The following is a 16,182-nucleotide window of genomic DNA, read 5'->3' as shown; positions in this document are numbered from 1 at the left end:
GGCAGAATTAACTTAAAGGACATGTGAAATGGGAAAACCCGCCGCTGCTCTAATAGTGCGTAAATCGTATCACTCAGTAAATAATATTTATTTTTGACTGGTCTTGTTCTTTTGACAGTTTGTCAAGCATTATTTATAAGCATTATTAATTTAAGTTTGTGTAAACTATCAATTTTGCATGCATATATATTTATATATCATTGTCTTAAAAAGATGTTCATTAGGTGCACTTTGTGGACCCGCTGTTTGAATCGTAATTTCAAGTCGATTTGAATCTAGCTGTTATTAGTCAATTGTTTAGTTCAATACGATTCCATCAATTTAAGATAAAAAACGGGGATATACGAGAACAACAGTGACTGTTAAATCCTATCTCTAAATGCCCCTATTAACTCATACACTTTGTAAACAAGTAGTCAGTTATAGAAAGGCAAGTTAATGGAATCGACCGCTTATTGTTTTAAAAGATAACTTTATGTTGAAATTAGGTGATTATTTTATGTGGAATGAAAACAGAAACTTATTGGTTATCATGTTCCTTACTTCAATCTATTTTTGCGGAGGAAACAGACAAGCTGCCGCGTTTCGTATCAAAAAGGTGATTCTGTCAGCAGCTCCAGTTCAAAGCATATATATTATCCAGTCATATATCGCCATCAGTGAATTCTTTAAAAAAAACACTGCATATCCCGTTTTCTCGAACTGGTACTATCTTTAAATAGATAAATGTATGTCACTTCCGGTTTGAAGCCACAGATGCATAACAGGGGACTTTGTATACACCAGAAAATTCATTGATGATTTAATGTAAAATTTAGGCAATATAACCATTTAAAAGTTTGTTCTACATAATCAGATATTCGAATTTAAAGATATAAGAAATCCACAACACATTTCAATAGTGCAAGATTATTTTCGATGATATAACTTTATTACATGTTATTGAGTATCATAACCACATCGACATATGTCCCCACCTATCCTTTGTTTCTATGCATTGCTAAAAAATATATAAAATAGTCAAACCTATCGAAGGGTGTGTGTTCACCACAATTTAGTTTTTCTGGCACACGTTTGATTTATTTTAACGGGCAATGAGTATGTACCTTCAATTTGAATTGATATTAACAACGCAATTACAAATTCGAATTTCGAATAAAAAGAACGAAACGTAAAATCTTACGCGAGGATTAATGTCCCTGTGTAATTGAAGTAATATGACCCGTTTGTTTGGTCTCTCATAAAAAAGGACAGGGATAACCTTTCTTTTCTCCAAATATCTTAACTTTGTTATATTATTATTCAACGTTCCGGGTGTTGTCACGGGATGTTTGTTAAATTTATTTTCACATAATTATCTTAAATAAAAATCATTTCAAGAATTATTTTTTGTGTCATTTTTACATTTAAGAAACAACAACTTTATTTTCTTAATTTAAATACGTTTTTAATATTTGGTATTTTTTTTTTAAAATAAGACAACTAAATCATTTTAACGATACTAATGTTAAAAGACCTAGTAATCGCACATTCAATAAAGTATAGTGTTTCAATTTGAAACAAATAGGTGTGCGTCAAATTTTGACAAACAGTTTAAACAAGACTGAATTAACATTCTGGTGTACAGTTCAGCCACCGAATCGTTCCGGAGCAGGCTGTCAAGCAGTTTACCAGTACTAGCTGCCTTCACTTTCGCAAGTACCTGATAACTTTTGTACATGCAAGAGCAGAGGTGCAGTGCTGATGACCGTAGAAATTATATCATGATCAAACAAAACGAAAGTGACCTGCACCGTGCGTGAATTAAAACCGGATCGTCCGATTCACAATCCAACGCTCAACCTATTGAGGTAACCGGATCAATCAAAATCATACTTGTCGTCCGGCTTTTTATAAAATGATTTAGATTTGCCGGTCGACTTTGATCTCGATGTCTATATTTAAAATCGAAATAACTTAAGATTATGATACACACATCTCACTTACGCGGAACTGTATTTTTTTTCTTTTCGACAATTAAAAAAAACGAATTATTATAGGGCTTAAAAGGGAAAAATCATATTTGTATTCCATAATAATTTACTTATGTGTTATCGACTGTTCAAATTTGCGTATGGCATGCGAAGACACTCTAAAGAAATTAAATTAATTCTAGTTCATGAGCTAAAACGAGCTAAAGCAAGTTATGTGCCAAAAGCATATATCAAGATTTAAAAAATACAATTCAAACATGATTCACACTATTCCTCTATCAACAAATAGAGCGATCAAGTGCATGAGATATATGCACAGCATAAAAAGAATACTTTTATTTCATGACGTCAGAATTAACGTCAATAAACCAAATGACGTCAGCAAAATTACTTCTAAGCTCAATGTAATTCAACATATTTTTACCAATTCCGATTTTTCTATCATGTAATAATGGAAATAATTTATTTTTTCTTGCATTATTATATAATTATGCACGGTTAATCGTCCGAATACTTTGTACTTAATCACCCAGCCAGGCCTATTGGACTTCGTATTCATATTCTTGCCCATTTGAACTCGAACCATGCATTATTCTTCAACAATGCACTCAAAACTATATCTGCTTTCTAAGTTTTTCATAATTTAATATAATGCTTATCGTTTAAGATCTACGCTACTTTCTAGAATATTTGCCCAAATTCATGTTGAAAGGCTTTATCTGAGGAGTAGGCCAGTTTACTGTAAGTTTATCGGAGGAGAGTTTACTGTAAGTTTATCTGAGAAGAGTTTAGTGAAAGTTTATCGGAGGAGAGTTTACTGTAAGTTTATCGGAGGAGAGTTTACTGTAAGTTTATCTGAGGAAAGTTTATTGTAAGCTAAAATGATTTAATTTTTTGGTGTATTGTCTTCATACTTGGCCACAACAACTCTTGGGACAGGACCTTTAAGTAAACCAGACTAAACTTGGGCTTTATCAAAGCTGGCTCAGGGTGAGCTTTTAGGATCGTTGTTGAATTCCGTCGTCCATCCACATTTGTTTGCTTTTAGAAAAAGTAAAAAGTCGAGCGTTGTCTCCGCGATGGCTCTTGTAATATTGAACATTAAATATAAAGGAATATGTAACAGTTCTTTTTCATTTAAAACATGCAACATGATTTGATTAATACCTAAATAATTAAATACTTTAATTAATCGTCATATTATTTAATAATAAGATGATCACGTTGACAACATTAACACTAAAAGTTATCAAATAGCTTTAAATTATTTTATTAAAAAATAGAATTGTTGTTATATGTATACATTGAAATTTTAGGTATGTGCTATTTTATGGTCCAAGGAGTATAAAGAATTGATATCAGGCAATGGTTTCTCACAAAATCAGTTGTCCATCTGGAAATATCCAGATCTCACAAAAGTTACTGATCTTGAAGGTATGCTGCTTTTGTAATTCTTTATTTGTTTACTGGTTTCCTACCAGTCGACTAATAGGTTTGTCCTCCATCTGTCTGTTTTTCACCCAGAAACCAAAAACTGAATCCGGTGATAATTCATAAAGTTCTTGGATTATCTTTACGAAACATGAATTTAGATAGGTTGCAATATGGAGATTATGTACATTATTAGATTTGGTGCAATTATTGAAACATGTAGTTGTAATCCTCATCCGGGACATACCATTTTCATCCTTTGAGGTAGAACACATGCTACTATTGCTTCCTACTCTATTTTCTTATTCGTATTTTACTAATGCATAAATATCTTTATATAATTAAGGCATAAACTTAACTTTTATATCTATGACTTAACAGGAAGTGTTCTTTTGCAAATAAAATACAAACAAAACCAGAATTGTTTTGCTAGTGATAAAACCAAGCAGAATGTTTTTTTTCAAAACCAGGCAGATGCAGATAAACAAACAATGCTTTGTGAAACACAGGATCAATATAGTATAACAAAATAGACAACTGTCTATTTAAATTTTGACAAAACAGTCAGTGCTAAAAGAAACATATGATTTTGCCAAATAAAGGGCTTCTCAAATATTTTGTCTAAAGGAAAAAATGTTAGGGCTTCACTAGTGATATGATTTGGTCAAACATTACATTTTCTATAGTCAAAAAAATTAAGTGCTCTGTGACAGATTTGGTTCGACTCGGTGCCTTATGAAACATTATATATAGGTCAAATGTAAATTGTGTGAAACATTTATTTTTGACAAATTTGTCGGTGCTTTTGGAAACATATATCATCTTATCTGCTACGGACTATTTTATGAAAACTCTAGTGTATCACATCTTTGATTAAGATGAAAATATAAGTGTCTTTTTAAAAATTTATTACTAAGTTATTTTTTATTATTAGATTTTCTTTGAAATTTATCGATTTTTTCGGGGTCCTTTTTGAAATACTTTTTAAATAATAAGGTTTATTTCCATTTACTAAATTGTATTTACACAAAATGTTCCTATTATTTTGAAAGAATAGTTTGAAATTCCTTTTTTCTTCATAAGGTAAAGCAAGTAAAAGACCAGTAGTATTTCATTGGGGAATAATACAGTTTTGTTATATTTAAGACGACATTAAAACATAAATTATTCTTGGAATTGCAAGGGTATTGCGTTATCATATGCATTTCTGAATTATCATTGAAGCGGACATTTTATCTTTCCCATCAAATAAAACATTATGATTACTTACAGGTAAATGAAGCATGTATGAAAAAAGTTCGACATGATATATAGATAAACAATATTTATGTAACAATGTGTATATACATGTATGTAACATTAATAAAGTCTGGAATATATATTTTTGCTGGTCAGATAATGCCGTTTTAGTTCATGCCTTATTGAGCATAAAACATTTTGAATATATCAAATTGATAGTTATATTTCATTTCAGTTTTGCTATATCTGTTTTACAGCAGACGAGTGATGCTATGTGGTAATAGTGTCTACCTTAATTGAAAAACTTTCAAACCATTTTTATTCTTCTTGTCTAGGTTATAATAACTGTTTCCAACAAAAAGTTTATTTGTTTCATTACAGAACGTAACACAATATGGATATCTAACGTGTATATTATCCTTTAATAGTTCTTTGATCTTTTTACAGTCAGGAGTTATCATGTGAATACTGCCATATCTGTCCCAGTTACACACAAGCACTGTACCGTCTCTTGTTACTTCTAATCCTCTCACATATACCAGATCCTTGTCCTGGTATGTTGCTATCAGATTGCCATCAAAATCGTACTTGAAAACTGTATTATGCCCATTTGAAATGTTACTGACATAAAACATTTGTGAACTTGGAACGACAGCAATATCCATTAACCACATCAAGTTTGGTTGAGATACAGATTTTATCAGTTGACCGCTTATGCTCATAATCTCAACACTCTTGTCGGTTATACCAATAATCTTATCTTCATATATTGCAATTTTTTGACAACCGGTATGGACATTAAGCATGTGACTTTCAATGATTTTATTACCTGTTATTATTGTCAAAAATTGAATCTTTCTTTTTTCAGGAAATGTAACAGCAACAAGATTTGGATTTACGACTGCTACACCAAAGGGACAATACCTAAGATTGTACTTTGAAACTTTTATGTCAACGACATCAACTAATTTTACACATTTATTATCCCTATCAGTAACTATAATCTGATTTGAGCATAATAGAGCACAATTTTCAATAAAGCAATCTGAAGCATCATCTTGTGTTTTAATGTTATTCTCACAATCAAAATAAGCGTCCATATCAAATATGCTTTTCCTATCTAAACTAGAATGTTTTGCTAGAAATCAGACAATCTTCTTCTGATTCATTGTTTCCGATCTTTTGTTGTGTTTTATCAAACATGTCACCAAGTGGTACAAAAGACTTGACCATATTTTCCATGTGGGAAGATCGTTGAAACTTATACACATCAATGGTTGTGTCGTTTTTCAATCTATTCAGGTTTTCGTCAATAGCGTTCAGTTTTGCCATAATTTGTTTTGCCCCAACAAACAACTCATTCGCTTGGTTTACCTGTAGCTGTAATTGTGTCTGTATTTCTCTAATATTTCTATCAATGCAATTTTCTGCTTGCTTTTTATCCTCTATCAGCATTTCAGTCTTCCTTTTCCTTTCCTTTATCAGTTCAAGCATTTCACTCTCTGCGTCGTCAAGGTAATCGATGATTTCCTTCTTGAATGCTGTAACATCTTTAATTGCTTTTGCATAGGCTTGTCTCACGTTTCCTTCACTGGCTTGTAGCTCCCTTTTTATTTCATCAATATCTTTTACAAACTGCTCTACCTTTCTTAAGATGTTTTGGTGCTCTGTGCCATCGAAATAGTCTGTACATTTATCTTGTATACGATCAATTTTACAGAATTTATGATGAATGATCATACAATCCCCACAACCCACCGCATCATGTGAAATGCAGAAATATTTAATTATTTCATTTTTATGTTTGGTACATATTTCATTTGGGGTTACAGTCGGAAGTGCTACGTTAGGCATATTGTATCCATCCATAAGAATATGATTTTTTGATACGGCTTGCTTGCGGTGGGCCTTAAGACATACTGCACATAAATACTCGTTACAATTTTGACAGTATCGAATGGCAACCGTCGTATCGCCGTCACTACTACATGGTTGGCAAAATATTGTTCTTTGTCTTCTCAAAGACTTTCCTGCACTATATTTGGGTGAGCTGCCTTGTGTTCTTCCAGGGACCTCCATGTCTTTCCTAATGTTGACCTTTATTTAGTCAAATTACATTTTTTATGACCGACTTCTTGTTTTGTCTGTTTCTTTTTCTATTGCAGAAAAAAGGAAAGATTATAACAATAATGTTTAAATTATTTTGATTTCTTTTTTGCAATGTAATGCGGAATCATTGATTTTCAAAAATTAGTTAAGCTTAGATGATAATCACCTCTTTGCGTGATTGTATCACTAATATTCCAAGAAACTTATTTAGCATTCATCTTAAATTGGCAATATATGTTTTTGAATTATATGATAATCTATCAATATTTGAACCATTATGGTCTTTTTATTGAAATTCAGGATTTTTGGTTTATTTGCTTTTATATACTATTGATATTTAAGTGTAACACAAACCTCCTGTTAAAATATTTAAAATGTCATTGTATTTAATTAAACTACAGGTTGCATGAAGATAACGCATGAAGATAACGGTTTAAAGTAGAACGTTGTCCCAAAATCTGACATGGTCCTGCTTATCTAATTTAATTGAATTTATGTAAAGTATGAATGGTTCACTCTAGGTGAATACTATTAAGCTTAAGTTATAAATGCTAATATACCCAGATGTTACCATTTTATATTTCATAATTTACCATTGTTTTACACTTTCTACTCATCTAGTAATAAAAATAAAATCTATGTAACCCGACGTAAAATATAAACACTAGAAACAACACCTTGCCTTATTATCAATTTAATTTGAATTATCAAATTGTGTGTTTTAACACACTTAGTTGCTTTTATATTACTTTTAGTTTAATGTGCAAAATGTAAAGGGTCTGGTGGTGTAGTATGGTATAAACAAAATGTGTAAAATATATATATGGACAATAAAGGACAATTTTAACTTATTTAAATCTGAATCGTCAAAGGGAATACGATAGACTAGTGGTATGTAAATACATGTTAGCATAAAATATTACCTGCAGAATAATTTCCCTATCAAAGCATTGTCAAACGACATATTTCATACAAACGACAGATGCATAAAACTCTCTTTTCTACAAATATTTATCAGTATGACCAAGTGGAAAAAAGGTGTATTTACACTTCCTAGTAACGGGGAGTAGGTTTAACTTAATTGTGACATATGTTTAAATCAAATCGCTGTCATCTATGAGATACGTCTATGGTAACTGTTTATAACTCTGTTTTATTAATAAGGATGCATAACACATTTACTGTGGTAGCAAATCACTATAAGGATTTCCTTGATATAGTGACTATAATAGTTTTTATTTAAATGACTGGTTGTCGTTAAAGTGCTTTTCCAACATGGAATTTGTTTATGTGACATCAAGAATGATCACTGGCAATTTCGAAAACATGACCAGAATTTATACGCTGTTGATTATAGGTATCAATGCCACCATTTTTTGTAAATATTGCTTTTAAACAGCATGCTCGGTAAAACAGGTAATTTTACAGGGGGTACACACTTTATGCAATAGCAAAAAAATTCTACAAGGCGAAGTGCCTGTTTCTTTGTGATATTTTGCATATATATGGAGTTGCTAAAGCAGATACAATTATTCTGTGGCCCGTATATTTGCAGGTATTTTGCCAGAGGGACAAAATGTGTTATTTTTTGTCACGACTCACATACGATTTTGAGTATCAAAGGAATGAATTGCGACATTTTTTTAACTGTCTGACTGTCTGTGTTTACTTTTCCCATATTGTGTAGTTTGGGATCAGAGTTATTAGACATATTGCTTGTAGGACAATGACGACAGAAAATTGAAATTTAGTTCGGAATGCTACCTGTGCGCCTAAAAATCCGGATACTTGACTTAATTTATGCAGGCTTTCATTGAGGAAACTCGAAAAGTTATATAGTCAGTCATTGCTTTAAAATATAATCACATTATGTCATGACAACATTATTGTGTCAAGAATTATGTAAACTATCTCATTTTTCTCATTTCTATTACTTTCTCCCCTTTACTTCAAATAACACAAAACATAAAACGTATATAACACCTTATGATGCTTCTCAGGATGAAAGTGGTTTCGTCGAACTACCGGTGTGGCGAACTTGGCTTATCTTATAAAACAGGTTGTAGTTTCGGCGAACTTTATAGTGTTAAAAAAATTGTATAGTGACCACGTAATTTCACAATAGTCACGAGAAATCTTATATTAAGACACAGATCAATCATACTTATATATATATATATATAGATGTATGTGATAGTTAAAACATTACATATTACAATGCTCTATTCGTTTGACACATGTTAATTATATCCCAAAGGGTATCCGGCATCATCGTTAAACGCAAATTTCAGCAAACAAATGACAAATGAACTATGTCACTTAACATAACTCGTGATTGCAATCAATTGATTCCGATAAGTCAATTTTACACAAAACAATCCGTTCACATGTAACTTACGCGGCTATTTAATATCAACGTGCAGATATAACGCAAATGCAAATAAGAGTAAGTTGTGCTTGAAATAATAAAACTTTTTTAGAAATCTCATATAAATGAGTAACATATAAAAATTTTATCCGTAGCAAAATTCATTTTGCAAGCTTAATATGCGTACATAAATTTCTCCTATTGCTGTAATGTGTATCGGTGTAATAATTATATAATAAAAATATAGTACCAACATATTGCCAACCATTTTCCTTTGCCCTTGGATTTTGCTTTAAGTCGTCCAATATTTGTTACCTGTAGCCCTATAGCATCTACAAACTTTAGTACTTGAACTGTGCTTAACTCTATCTTGACCCAGTTATATGAATGTTCCATTAAAAGAAGCATATAAAGACATGTCATTGACCACGATTCTTGATATGACATGATATATGAATGTTTCAAGCAAGAATTACTTTTATTTAAAAAAAAAGATTATATAATGGTGATACATGTACCTCATAAAGAAAATAAAATGGCTGACTATGTAATTATCTTACATTCATTCGCATATAGATATAATTTACCCATGCTTCATTCCTAAACAAAACACTTCAAGTTAGACACATATATTACCTGATCTAGAAGACTCAGGACAGATGGGAAATGCCTTCATTTCCCCGGCAATACCAATGGAAGTTGAGAAGTGTCGGGGTTGAAATTTACTGAAAATGTGCACGATATTTGCGTCTTGTTTATGTGTCATTCATCACTGTGGTGTGAAATGAGGGTTGCAGACCACTGTGTGGGCGTATTGAACAGCCACACGCAGGATGTTTTCGGACTATTTTCGTTACCAGGTACAATATTTGTCGCAATGTTAGAAAGATAACATACTGAACATTTGGAATAATCACCCTGGTAGCGCTGTTGCGCCACTATTTAGTCTTACACACCACCATGGCGCTTTGAAAGTAAGCATCGAATCTATAATTACAATGATCTTAAATCATTAATATTATTGTTTAAATTGTTACTAACTATTGTAGATTTGGATCATTACATTGATTTTGTTTATTTTTTGTTCAGATTTATCCTGTCAGCTCAAAGTATGGAACTGGAAAAACTTATTTTTTATATTTTATGACACCTGTAGATAAGTTGTTAAGGATATCCAAAAAAAATTTAACTTTATTGTTACTTTAGACATTTTTGTACTTGTGTGTATTTTGAAACAGTGACATAAATACAATTTATACATATTAATAAAGCTCTCATTTACATTTCAGACTCTTTCCTTCTTGGTGTCCACGGCAACTTAATATTATTGCCACCTAAAGATATGGAACGTGAACACTGAAAGCAATTTGTCCTGTGTTGGTATTGATAACAATTTAAAAGTATATAAAGGATTTTGTATGAATGTTCATTTTGAATTAGTGCAAGTTTATCTGTGGATATTAAAGTGTTAGTTTATCTGAAGAGAGTTTAGTGTGAGTTTATCTGTGAAGAATTTAGTGTAAGATTATCTGAGAAGACTTAACTATAAGTTTATCTGTGGCGAGTGTATATATAGGTTATTTGAGAAGAGTTAAGTGTAAGTTTGTCTGAAGAGGGTTAAGTGTAAGTTTTTATCTGATGACAGTTTAGTGTAAGTTCATTAGAGTAGAGTAAAGTGTAAATTTATCTGAGGAGAGTTTAGTGTAAGTTTATCTGAGAGGACTTTAGTGTAAGTTTGTTTGAGAAGAGATAAGTGTAAGTTAATATCAGGAAAGTTTAGTGAAAGCACATCTGAGGAGATTTAAGTGTAAATTTATCTGAAATGGCAACAAAGGTAAGATTATGGTTATCAGACCGAAGAAGAAATGACAAATCAGTATAAAAATCACCATTCAACTAGTCATTTTTAGCTGCTTGACATATTTTGGAAGGAAAATATACCTTTTTCGAAAAAGGAAAAAAGAAGGGGTATTGCTACAGTCATGGCGGTGTTCCCGTTGCCGTCCGAAAACTTAAACTTTAGCTTTGATCAAAGCTATTTCAGTTCTTGGTGTATTATCGTCATACAACCCCTTTGACATGACCTTCAAGTAGACAAGTCTAAACTTTAAACGCAATTTATTACCTGTGGACCATATGCGGATGTTTCAAAATTCAAAATTGTACCAGTTTTTGTTAAATGTATGAATTCTGCTTAAGCCGGTGCTAAAGGGAGTGGAAAGTAGTTTCCACTTGACAGTACCGTCAACAGGCTCAATCAAACCGAGCCTGCAGTATTTTCAATTTTGCCGTGTTGGGCTTTCTTTAGGGTTTCTTATTTTCTCTATTTGACCTTTATGAAATTTATTAATTGTGCTTGGGTTTTGCTTTAAGTGACTACAACTGTTATTTTTGAATGGATTATCTTCAAACTCCAACACAATAATCTTTTAGGACAAACAATTAAGTAAACCAGACAGACCTTGACCCTTCACCTTCACTCATAAATGATCTTGACTCTGAAGGCTATTTTTTAAATTTTAAAAATTTATCTGTTTTTGCTGTAACTGACTGTAACTTTGTTAATTAATAGATGTTTTGTCCTTATATTAGGAAACAAGATTCCTTGGGATAAGAACTTTATGTATATTAACTGGAATTGACTTTGCCTCATCAATGACCTTTACCTTTAAGATTAAATCATTGAATTTATTGACTGTAGTTTCATATTTTATTTGATTTTTTTCATATTGGGGACAAAACAACCTTTTGGTCAAGATCTTCTGAAAGGTTGAACTGACCTTGAATTTCAGCTTCGAATGACAATGACAGTCAAGGTCAAATTATTGAATATTTGTTAATTGTCATAATTTTGCTAATTTATGTACGGTACGAATTTGATTTATGCTTGAACAAAACAAGACTTGCTACCAAACAAGCATATTAAATAATTTTAATGTGACCTTGACCAAACGGAAATGATGAATAATTTAGATATGACCTTTCTCTTAAAAGACATTGACTATCAAGGTCAGATGATTGAATTTTGCTTATATTTTCTTAACTTTGTCATTGATTTATGGAAATGATTCCAACTTGGACAAAACAACAACTTGAAGTGTGACTAGGCAGATCTAATGAAATAAAAAATGAAAACATAAACTTCTTTTTAAAAGGTTTCTTTAAACCATCTATTTGTTTGCCTGCAGGAAAAGTAAAATGTCAAGGGTTGCCCCTGCCCCGCGGTGGCTCTTGTTTTATTAAACATGTTAAAGTCAGGAATATGTAACATTTCTATATCATTCAAAACATGCAACATGATTTGATTAATACCAAAATAATTATATAATTCAATCAATCATCATATTATATCATGTTGACATCCTGTACAAATAGCTGTAAATTATTTTATTAAATAAAGAAACCATAGAATTGCTGATATATGACTGTGTACATTGAAATTATATGTATGTTGTATTGTATGGTCAAAGGAGTATAAAATGATATCAGGCCATGCATGGCTTACCACAAAATCAGCTGTCAATCTGAGTTTACTAGTTCCCTACCAATTCCTCGGTGAAACTATAGGTTTGCTCTCCGTAAGTTTAAAAAAAACTGAATCCAGTGATAATTCATAATGTTCTTGGATTAATTTTATGAAACTTGCAATTTGCAATGTAAAAGTGCTGCAAAATGAATTAGTATTTGTACTGTATAATTATTTAAATATGGCGTGGTAATCCTCATGCGGGGCAAACCATGTTCATCTTTTGAGTAAAAATAAATTTCAATGTTGCTTCCTACTCTATTTTCGTATTCGTGTTTTACTTATGCATAAGTCTTATTATATCATAATTAAGGCACGAAACATTTTTTTGTATCTATGACTTAACAATGGTTGCAAGTGCTGCTAGTGATAAAACTAAGAAGAGTCTTTCTTCAAAACCAGGCAAACAGAAAAGAGAACATGTTCTTCTCAAGGCATCACATATCAGATAAAACCACATTGTGTGGTTCAAACGATTGATGTAGATGAAACGAACAATTCTTTGTGAAACAAATGATCAGTGTAATACAACAAAATAGACAACAGTCTATCAAATTTGGACTAAACTGTCAGTGCTGAAAGAAACATTTGATTTGGCCATATTAAGTGCTTCTCAAATAGTTTGTCTAAAAGAAAATAGTTGTCAGGCTTTCACCAGTGATTTGATTTGGTCAAAACTTTCAGCGATTAATGAAACATTTTGCTGTAATCACAGCTTTAAGAGCTCTGTGACAAATTTGGTCCGAGTCAGTGCCTTGTGAAACATTATATTTAAGGTAAATTGTGTGAAACATTTAATTTTGACAAATTTGTCATTGCTTTTTTTGTAAACATATATCCTCTTATCTTTCACGGAAAATTTTATAAATAATTGCAAATATGATTCAGATAAAAATTATGACATTGCAATTTAACGATATTTTCAGAGTCATTTTTAAAAAAAATACAACATGTCATGTGGAAATAAAATCTACTTTAATTGAAAGACTTTCAGCACGTTTCTAAACTTCTTGTCAAGGTTATAGTGACTGTTAACAACAAAAAGTTTATTTGTTTCATTACAGAAGGTAACACAATATGGATAACTAACATGTCTATCACCCTTCAAGAGTTCTTTGATCATTTTACAGTCAGGAGTTATCATACGAATACTGCCAGAACTGGCCCAATTACACACAAGCACAATACCGTCTCTTGTTACTTCTAATCCTCTCACATCTACCAGATCCTTGTCCTGGTATGTTGCTATCAAATTGCCATCAAAATCGAACTTGAAAACAGCCTTATACCCCAATGAACCATTACTGACATAAAACATTTGTGAACTTGGTACGACAGCAATATCCATTAACCATACCATATTTGGGTTAGATATAGATTTTATTAGTTGACCGCTCATGCTCATTATCTCAACACTCGTGCTGGTTATACCAATAATCTTATCTTCATAGATTGCAATTTTCTTACAACCTGTACTGACAATGATCATATCGCTTTCAATGATCTTATTACTTGTTGTTATTGTGAAAAATTGTATCTTCCTTTCACCAGGAAATGTCACAGAAACTAGATTGGGATTTACTACTGCAACTCCAGTGGGAATATTCTTAACTTTGTACTTTGAAACTTTTTTGATATTGACCTCGACTAATTTTAAACATTTATTGTTTTCATCAATGATTATAATTTGACTTGGGCAAATCAATGCACAGCTTGCAATAAAGCAATCTGAAGAATCATCTTGTGTTTTAATGTTAATCTCACAATCAAAATAAGCATCCATTTCAGAAATGCTCTTCCTGTCTAAACCAGTGTGATCTGTTACTTCTTTGCTAGAAACAAGATGATCGTATTTTGATACCACGTGTTCGACCTCTTGTTCTGTTTGATCAACTATGTCACCGAGTGGTCTACAAGACTTGACCATTTGCTCCATGTGGGAGGAACGTTGAAACTCATATACATCAATGCTGGTGTCTTTTTTTAAACTATTCAGATTTTCTTCAAAATCATTAAGTTTTGCTTTTACTTGTTTTGCCTCAACAAACAACTCATTCGCTTGGTTTACCTGTAGCTGTAATTTCGTCTGTATTTCTTTAATATTTCTTCTAATACGACTTTCTGCTTGCTGTAGTTCCTGTATCATCATCTCATTCTTCTTTTTTCTTTCATTTATCATTTCCAGCATTTCACTTTCTGCCTTGTTAAGATAATCGATGATTTCTTTCTTGAATGCTTTGACATCTTTAATTGCTTGTGTGTATGCTTGTCTCGTATTCCCTTCGCTGGCTTGTAGCTCCCCTTTTATTTCATCCATATCTTTAACAAACTGCTTTACCTTTTTTAGTATATTTTGGTGTTCAGTGCCATTGAAATATTCTGTAGATATATCTTGTATACGATCAATTTTACAGGATTTATGATCAATGATCATACAATCTCCACAACCCACCGCATCATGTGACATGCAGAAATATTTTACAATTTCATTTACGTGTTTGGTACATATATCAGAACAAGCGTTTGGGGTTACAGCCGGAATTGTAACTTTAGGCATATTGTCACCGTCCAGAATAATATGATTTCTTGACACGGCTTGCTTGCGATGAACTTTTAGACACACTGCACATAGATACTCATTACAATTTTGACAGTATCCTATGGCACCTATCGTATCGCCGTCACTACTACATGGTTGACAAAATATTGTTCTTTCTCCACTCAAAGACCTCCCTGCACTATCTTTTGGAGGACTGTCTTGTGTTCTTCCAGGGACCTCCATGTCTTACATTATGTTGACCTTTATTTAGTCAAATTACTTTTTTCATGACGCACTTTCTTCTGTGTCTGTTTCTTTATCTATTTCTGAAAAATGGAAAGAGAATTACAATGTTTGAATTTTTTCAATGCTATCGTGCTAAATCATGAAGTCATGTTTATATGACAATCACCTCTTTTCGTGACTGGATCACTAATATTCCAAGAAACTCATTTCATTCATTTCATTATAGCAATATATGCTTTAAATTTTAGATAATTTATGAATAATTGAACCATAATTATGGTCTTTTTATTGAAATTCAAGTTTGTGTTTGTTTGTTTGTAATTAATTTTATATTTGAATAATCACACTTTGAGTTTGAACACAGTTTGTTGCTTTATATTACTTTTAGTTGAACCACAGGCGTTCAGCACATTTATCTTGCCAATAATGGTCAAGTTATCATCAAAAACCGGTAACCTCCCCTTGATCATCAACATCAAAAATATAATCCAGTACCGGTTTACTATGTGTAACATACACAAGGTTATAATTCGCCGTAGAGATTTCCCGACACGGTCATTATGCTAAATATAGTCAACAGGTGCTTATCTTGATGATCAATGGGAGATTATTTTATACTAATTTGAGTTTAACGTGCAAAAAGTAAGAGGTATGATTTAGTATGTTATATCAATAACTTGCGTATAAAGATAAAGGCAACATATACATGGACAATAAAGTACGATTTTATCTGATATTTACTATTATCGCA

At 31.8% G+C, this 16,182-nt stretch overlaps 3 protein-coding genes across 4 annotated transcripts in view; all 3 read right to left on the bottom strand.

Moving 5' to 3' along the window:
- The window catches only part of LOC132719547 (uncharacterized), a 64,688-nt gene that overhangs the window by 8,150 nt on the left and 40,356 nt on the right, over positions 1-16,182 (bottom strand). Inside the window, exon 2 of one of the 2 annotated variants that reach the window (XM_060703323.1) lies at positions 15,491-15,511. The exons of the other annotated variant lie outside the window; for it this stretch is intronic. The gene's annotated coding sequence lies outside the window, so the exon portion shown is untranslated. The remainder of the gene's footprint in view (positions 1-15,490; positions 15,512-16,182) is intronic. 2 annotated transcript variants of the gene reach the window in all.
- LOC132719546 (E3 ubiquitin-protein ligase TRIM33-like) lies at positions 4,714-7,807 on the bottom strand. Its single transcript, XM_060703321.1, has 2 exons — positions 7,676-7,807; positions 4,714-6,799 (listed from the first exon to the last, which is right to left on the bottom strand). The coding sequence occupies exon 2, from the start codon at positions 6,720-6,722 to the stop codon at positions 5,769-5,771; it is 954 nt and encodes a 317-aa protein (XP_060559304.1). The 5' UTR covers positions 6,723-6,799; positions 7,676-7,807; the 3' UTR covers positions 4,714-5,768.
- On the bottom strand, positions 13,617-15,428 carry LOC132719542 (uncharacterized). The gene has a single exon (XM_060703318.1). The coding sequence runs from the start codon at positions 15,426-15,428 to the stop codon at positions 13,617-13,619; it is 1,812 nt and encodes a 603-aa protein (XP_060559301.1).

The sequence above is a fragment of the Ruditapes philippinarum genome, unplaced genomic scaffold (genome assembly GCF_026571515.1).
Source record: "Ruditapes philippinarum isolate M1 unplaced genomic scaffold, ASM2657151v2 ctg11013_1_1_1_1, whole genome shotgun sequence".
Classification (NCBI taxonomy): domain Eukaryota; kingdom Metazoa; phylum Mollusca; class Bivalvia; order Venerida; family Veneridae; genus Ruditapes; species Ruditapes philippinarum.
The sequence above is the reverse complement of the archived record's forward strand: the minus strand, read 5'-3'. Positions and strand labels throughout refer to the sequence as shown.